The sequence below is a fragment of the Malania oleifera genome, chromosome 12 (genome assembly GCF_029873635.1).
Source record: "Malania oleifera isolate guangnan ecotype guangnan chromosome 12, ASM2987363v1, whole genome shotgun sequence".
NCBI lineage: Eukaryota > Viridiplantae > Streptophyta > Magnoliopsida > Santalales > Ximeniaceae > Malania > Malania oleifera.
This window is the reverse complement of record NC_080428.1, coordinates 57,518,847-57,527,060: the sequence shown is the minus strand read 5'-3', so window position 1 is coordinate 57,527,060 and position 8,214 is coordinate 57,518,847. Positions and strand designations below refer to the sequence as shown.

At 32.7% G+C, this 8,214-nt stretch overlaps 1 protein-coding gene across 1 annotated transcript; it reads left to right on the top strand.

Moving 5' to 3' along the window:
* Positions 1–205: 205 nt before the first annotated feature.
* LOC131143942 (zinc finger BED domain-containing protein RICESLEEPER 2-like) lies at positions 206–2,387 on the top strand. The gene is made up of 3 exons (XM_058092297.1): positions 206–1,781; positions 1,979–2,222; positions 2,375–2,387. Exons 1-3 carry the CDS (start codon positions 206–208, stop codon positions 2,385–2,387), a joined length of 1,833 nt encoding a protein of 610 aa, XP_057948280.1.
* Positions 2,388–8,214: the final 5,827 nt, after the last annotated feature.

Genomic DNA, 8,214 nt, shown 5'->3' with positions numbered 1-8,214 from the left:
AAAAAATAATTTGTTGTCACACACACATACACCCAATAACAGATTTGTGTTTATTGTTTAAATATTTCATTATTTTGTTTATTTTATAATTTTTCGGAGTCTTAACTATTTTTCTTTGTTAGGGAATTAGTCTGGTGCGAAAGCCCAAGACACCCAGTGTATCCAAAAAATTATTCTTTGTTAGGGATAATACAAATTGCAAATAATGGATACCATAAACTTGGATTTTGATGATGAGTGTAATATTACTCCATCTTCAGATAAATCTGAAAAGAACAGTTCTTCTATCAATGATGGCACTAACAAAAAGAGACAACGTAGAAAGACATCAGCTGCTTGGGATGAATTCTATTTGTTACCTATAGATGTTGATGGAAAACAGAAGGCAAAATGTAAAAAATGTGGGGCTGAATATGTTGCTAATGCTTCAACTCATGGGACGGCAAATTTGAGACGCCACATTAATAATTGTCCATTACGTGATAACTATGATGTGAAGCAGATGCACATGGATTACGGAACCAAACTTCATGCGAAAAAAATTGAGCAAGATGTTTATCGTGAGAAGATGGCAATTGCTGTAATAAAACATTGTTATCCTTTTTCATGGGTTGAGCATGAAGGAAATCGAGATGTGCATAAATATCTTAATCCTGATGTTAAACCAATTGCTAGGAACACTGCTAAAGCTGATGTATTGAAAATACATAAAAGGGAGAAGGAGAAACTTAAACTTACAATACAGAGTGCTTTTGGTAGAGTGTGTTTGACTTCTGATTGTTGGTCTTTTCCTACAACTGAAGGATATTTATGCATTACAGTTCATTTTGTGGATGAAAATTGGATATTGCATAGTAAAATTATTAACTTTTCTCACATGCCACCCCCACATTCAGGAGTTGCTTTGTCAGAAAAAATATTTAGTGTATTGAAGGAATGGGGTATTGATAGCAAGATATTTTCCATCACGTTGGATAATGCAACTGCTAATGATAGTATGCAAGATATTCTTTCAAGTCAATTGTCTTTGCAAGCACCTTTAGTAAGTGGCGGTGAATATTTTCATGTAAGGTGTTGTGCTCATATTTTGAATCTTATTGTTCAAGAAGGCTTAAAAGTGATTGAACGTGTTGTGTATAACATTAGAGAAAGTGTCAAGTACATTAAGGGTTCAAAAGGAAGAAAACTTAAGTTTGAAGAGTGCATTAAACGAGTTGGTATACTTGCTTCAATCAGTTTGCGCTTGGATGTACCAACTAGGTGGAATTCAACTTTCATGATGATAGAAAGTGCACTCATATATCGACGGGCTTTAATTCATTATGCTTTACTTGATGCAAATTATAAGTATTGTCCGTCAAATGAAGAGTGGAATAGAGCTGAGGTCATTTGCAATTTCTTGAAGCCATTTTACGACATGACAAAACTCTTCTCGGGTTCAGATTATCCTACATCTAATTTGTATTTTTCAAATATATGGAAAATTCAATTGCATCTACTTGAGACAATGGAAAATCCGGACTGCATTGTTAATGGTATGGCTGCAAAAATGAAAGAGAAGTTCGATAAATATTGGAAGTGTTATAGTGTTGTTTTGGCATTTGCAATTGTTCTTGATCTTCGTTACAAGCTTCAATTTGTCGAGTTTTGTTACTCAAAGATTGATTCATCCACTTCTCGGCAAAAGCTAAATCTCCTTCGTCAAAAGTTGTACTCTCTATTCCAAGATTATGCAAACAAATCAAAATCTTCTTTGGAATCTACTACTTCATCTACTGGGGGTACTGGTGGTAGTGACAATCTCATTAGAGATGAGCTTTCGGTAACTTCATTTATATTTTCTAATTTGTCATTTCTTACTTTATATATTATTTTTAGCTGTTATATTTATATTGTTTGTTTTTCTATTCTAATATATGACAGGAATTTGAATTTTATGAAAGCCAATATTGTGCTACTGCAGAAAAATCTCAATTAGATTTATATTTGGAAGAGCCTAGGCTAAATCGTGTGGAACATGCTGAAATGGATATATTGCGGTATTGGAAAGATAATCGATTTCGATATCCTGATTTATCTCTTATGGCGCGTGATGTACTTACTATTCCTATCACAAGCGTTGCATCAGAATCTGCATTCAGCATTGGAGCTCAGGTTCTTAACAAATATCGAAGATCACTTTTGCCGGAAAATGCAGGAGCATTGATAACAACTCGAAATTGGTTGTTTGGTTGCGCAAGTATGCATTTTTTTTTTTTTTTGAGTTTTTCCAATATTATTTCAATAATTTCGATACTTACATTTTATTTACTTTCATATCCTTTGTCAATTGTTATTGTTTCTTATTTATTATCTATTTATCTTGTCATTGCAGTGGATCCAAGTGAAGAAAGAGAAGAAGCTGAACAATTAGAAGTCAAATTTGAAAATCTTTTGATTAATGATTTGGGAGAAGCTTCGACAAACAATCATGGCTAATTAAGTTTTTTTATTATCTTTTGAAAATTGTAATCTTGTGAATTTTTATGGAACTCATTTAAATTTGGTTTTGTTTCTAAATATTTAACTGTTATATTTTTTAAGATTATGTTTTGATTGTGGGACTTGAATATTTGATTCATGTGTTATGCATAATGCGTGAATTAAAAAAATATGAATGATGAATGAACTTATTAAATATTTTACATTTAGCTCTATATGTAAATATTACGGGACTCATTTAAATTTAGATTTATATATAAATATTTTATGCATGTATTATGCATATTTAATATTTTTAGAGGTGTGCGTGTTTTTTTTAATTTTACATTTTTAAAAAAATTGTATTCATTAAAGGGATGTATTGTTTTTTACATTTTATGTTCTTTTCATTTAGAAATTAATAAATAAAATGCAGTTTTTTTTTAAAAAAAAAAATGTCATTTTATATGAAAATTTTAAAAATTTTAAAATAAAAAATATATATATATTTTTAAACGGGTGACCCGTTACCCGCCCGTTTATTAAATAGGCGGGTTAGGGTTGACATGTGTGTGATCCATTTAACATTGACCCGTTTATGACCCGCCCGTTTATGACCCGGCCCGTTAGTGACCCGCCCAAACCCGGCCCGCCCGCCCGTTTTGCCAGGCCTACCAGTATGTATTAGTATCTGCAATCCAAGTACGTAGATCTTGGCTTATGCTTCATATTTACTCTTGGGTAAAAGCTTCTTTTAAAAATATATACAAATATAAATTTACCCTCTTGGTTTTAACCAAAAACCAATGGGCATGTTGTGATTTTTTTTTTTAATGAAAACTAATATATTAAATGAATGTATTTTTTGACAAAATCCCCTTTAATGATATCGCCATTTCTTTCCCTAAAAGCTCCAAAAAATAAATGAAACATTAATCTACGTAAAGAGGAAGTTATATAAAGAACCTATCATTCACATAAAAAATTAATTTTAAATCACGTAATGCTTCTTTATGGGTTCTCGATAAGGTAAAAAGTCCTAATCACGCAATCTATACGTGCCCTAATTTGCGTTGATAGCTTGGATTTCAGACATTAGATTTAGATTTGGGTGGATTTGTGCAAACATTAATATAATTTTATATTATATTTTATTCAAATCCAGTACATCTTCAAATGGAAGGTGCCTCCAAATATAGGGATAAGGTATTTTATACATTTGGGATTTTAATATTTGAGGATCTTAAGTGCGAATTTTAAGAAGGGTAAAAAAGGATATGAGATGGAAGTTAGGCTATTTCCCATTATGTAACTCCGGTCCAATAATCATGAATCATATCGATCACTTTTATTGTAACGACTGTCTATTTCAATTTAATTTTAATATTCTGACTCCAAATTAAGTAAAATAAATCTATCTGCTCAATTAAAAGAAAGATGCTTAAAGGTTAAAAACACAGAGGGAAACAAAGTTAGGCAACAAAGGTGGTCAAACTAGGGCAGCCAATTTAGAGATTGCATGCCTAGTTGCTTGCATAGGTTTGCCTATATGTTTAAGTAGATATGACTTCTTAGCAAAAGTAGAAATAATTATTGAAGAGTTAATTTTAGTCTGGCTGCATGCCTAATTGCTTATGCTTATAGCTTTCTAAGAGCTTAGACTGCCTAGATTTTAACTTAGGTCTGCTTTTGTAATTGTTTAGAAATTACTGTTTTTTTTTTTCACCTTTGTTGTGACCTTAAAGTAAAAGTTAAACTTAAAGTATGACCTAAACATAATTAATGGTCTAGGCTTAGGGTGGGTGAGTGCAAATTGGTCTAATTTTTTCTTACCATATGCTATTTTTTTTTAATAATATAACATTTTTAATTAAAAGTTTTTGATAATACGTTTGATTACAGTTAAAAACATAAAGTTATCAATGAAGAAAAGATTAGTGTTTTTTTTTTTGTCTAAGTAATATGTATAAAATAAAAGCAAATTGTCAAAATCAACTCATTGAATTAACGTATATTAATGAGTAAATAATCATAAACCTTTAAATCAGGAAAAATGAACTTAGAAATAGTGAGCAAATCAAATAATTCAAAAATATAAGACAATAATAGATTCATTGTTCTTTCTTGTCTCGATTTCAGAGCCATATATAAAAATATTACTTTATGAACATGTGGGGGACTGCTAAGTCAAATGCATCAAAGAGGCTATGTTGCAAGACAAGATGTACTTGCCGATGTGCCGAACATATTACTAATATTACTATCCAAATGCAAGATCAAATTCATCCATTCTATCACTCAAATGTGATTCAACGCAACCAACTTATGAAATAACAATTAATATGAAAGTTAGATTGGGACCGCATATTACCAATAGAAAAGTTAGATTGGGTTCATGGCACAAGGCTCCACTATTTCCTATTTATTGCATTCATTTTCAAGCAACTGTGTTGGATCATCTTTCCAATTACTCTAGCTTGTACTTTTGTTAGAGTCTTAATTAGATTGTAACATATGGTCCCTAATTCAAATACTAGGCCTACAAGGAAATACACCATACCAGTACTATCACTTCTTGCTACAAATGCCGCCACCCACCATTGCTGCTACTACTATTAGTGCCTTTACTTCCACCACCGCCACCGTATGTGTCTATCCTACAACAGCAATCACGATCGCCACAACCATTGCCACCTATTTTCCCTTTTACTGCCATTATCGTTTACAACACTATTGCTACCACCACTCCCTCCTACACTTGCCACTGCCTCCACCATCACCACCATCCATCCACTAGCATTGTATAATCCTTCCATTATTACCCATTATTACAACCACCATTGCTACCACTATCATTGCTATTACTATTGCAAACATTTTTTTTTTATAAAATACCAATAGTGTGACAAGAGGAGGTGTCGATGATCGATATATATATTGAACATTGACACTTTTCTGACATGAGCTTATGAAACACTTACATTGACAATCTACTATAAGAAAAATAAAAAAGAAAGACACTTTAAAGAATCATGTTATGATCTTATCAAAATTTGACAAAATTCTAATATTTTAAAGATATATCGTCTAAATCAAGTGAGTTTGTAATTTGGAACTTTTGTGTTCAAGGTCTTAATTGTGCAATGCCCCAAGAGTTAAAGAATTTGGGATTTCCATTTCTTTTGAAAGATAAGAGAGAAAATTCATTGAGGAAAAGGAATGTGCAAAGAAGAGTGAAAACACAAGGAGAAGTAGAGGGTAGCATGCTAACTACCCAAAAATTGCAACAAATAAAAGTTTTACACACTACAAAAGATTGAGAAAAATCCTCCTAACTAAAATCTGGCCTACTCGAGCTAATTTAATTTAGGAAAAAATTATGCATAAAGATGAAACAAACACCTCGAAGGGAGTTTTTTTTTATGCTCAAAAGATTCTATTGTTGTTTTCTTTCCAAACTTACTAAATCAATGCTGCAGGAATGTTGTTGCTAATGCCTCTATATCTCCCTTCATGACTATAGACATGCCAAGCAAATAAAAGCACCTTAGCTTCTCGAGCACCATCCAAAGTAATGATAGGCGGTTGAGATATTGGTTCCGAATGAGTTGAGTGAAATGGCAATGAATACAAAGATGGTCTTGAGTCTTCTCACCATTAAGACACAATAGGCAAGCATTAGCCAAAGACCAACCCCTTTTTTTAAGGTCATCTTGCATTAGGACTTCTCCTAAAGCTCCCAACCAAACAAGGAAGCAAACTTTTGAAGAAACAAAAGGAACCCAAACAACCTTTTTAGGTAAGAGCCTACCTACCTTACCCTTGTGCATGATGAGATTATATTGAGTTTTAATCGAAAATTTTGCTCTTGGAAGGAGATCAATGGATCTCATCCTCTTTGTTATCAGCACTGTGGACTTCGTTCAAGACAAGGAGGTTTTTTGCTTCTACCGCCAAGAACCCTCTTGGAGGGAGGCCAATGGATCTCATCCTTTTTCCAATTTCCATATTAGAGGTCAAATGTCTTAGGTTCAAATCTTGGGAGAGGTGGGAAGATTTATGATTAAATAGGAAATAGAATACTTTTCATTACATAGCCTAACCCTAGTGTCACTTCCAATCGACCAATAAGGTCTCATTTGTGTAGTTAATTAATGCCCATCGTGGATTTCTAATTGACCAAAAAATCAATCATATTATTAATAAAAAATTGCATTAATTTATGAGGAGTATGAATAAGAAATAGACCAATATTTATTAATGTAAAATGCTAATTCAATGATGCTTGAATATTATTTTTGGATTTCAACATGTTTTTATTAACTATATATATAAAAGAAAAACATAAATAAATTTATTATATAATTATTAATAGGTTATTTATAACTAACTAATATGACACGCTCATATTTATATTTCATTTACTTATTTGTAGACAAGTCAACCAGAATGAACTTGTTTAAACTTCACTAGTTAACAATCCATCTCGAACTCAATATATTGATTAGTTTTATCACACATATATGGTATAAGAGATGTTGCGACGTCTCGGACACGCCCAAACACTAGCACGGGTGCGGCTGCGAACTAGGAGAAAAGTGGTGAATTTTGAAAAGAATATTTTTGTAGAAAACATGGTGTAATGGAGTCGCCACTAACCTTTTGAAGTGTGGTTAGAACACTTGATTACTACCCCAATTAAGGGTAGAACCAGTCTGCATTACAAGAGTCGAGTTTAGGAGTATGATTACGCGAGGGGAAGGTATTAGCACCCCCTACACAATCGTTCATACGAATGGTGCCAAATCAATTGAAGATTATCCCACAAGTTAAATGTAATAAGCTTTAAGATTACTCCTTTCCAAAAATTGATAAAATGAAGGTGCTATATAGGTATTCCCTCAGAATCGGGGCATATCGTACTCTAAAGAGTTCATACCTCCCTTTGAAATCATCGGGATTGGAAAATCAATAAAGTAGGATACGAAAATACACTCCCGAGGTTTTGAAATCTTTATAGAATTTTTTAAACGAAAAATAATATTCTAAAAGGCTTTTGGAATCTGTTTGGGATGGAAACGATTTCTTGGGCCTAAAAATATTTTTGTAATTTTTTATGAGTGTGAAAATATTTTGTGATTTTTATGATCTTTTCAATATTTTTCCCGAACTTTAAAATAGCACAAATAAAATTAAGATGAAAATCGTGGAAATCAAAACTTGAAAATATTTTTTGGAATTCTCTGAAATTTTTGTGACTTTATGGTCTTTGTGGGTTTTGGTGAATTTTGGAATTATTCAAGTAGTAATGACACAAACTTAACCGGCTCTGTAGTGACCCGAAAAATAATGGTATTTAAATAACAAAGAATGAGGGAAATGGAAACGGAAACAGAAGGAGGCAGCAGGCTTCGTCAACGACGTTACACTTTGGGTGTAATAACCCAGGAATTTAATCAAGGACTCGTCGATGAATACAGGGCATTCGTTGACGAGGATATGTATTCGTTGATGAGGATAACATAGAGTCTCGTTGACGAGGATATGTTTTGTCGACGAGAAGATACCAAGAGGCTGTTTTCTAAATTCTGAAATTCATCGACGAGGAGATGGTGTTCGTCGACGAACCTTCTTCGTGACCTCGTCGACGAGATGACGTGGCTTGTCGATGAAGGCCGCAATATAAATAGTGTTAAACTTAGTTTAATTGAAGAAAATTCACCGAAATTCTTCCTTTTCTTCTCCCTTATGGCT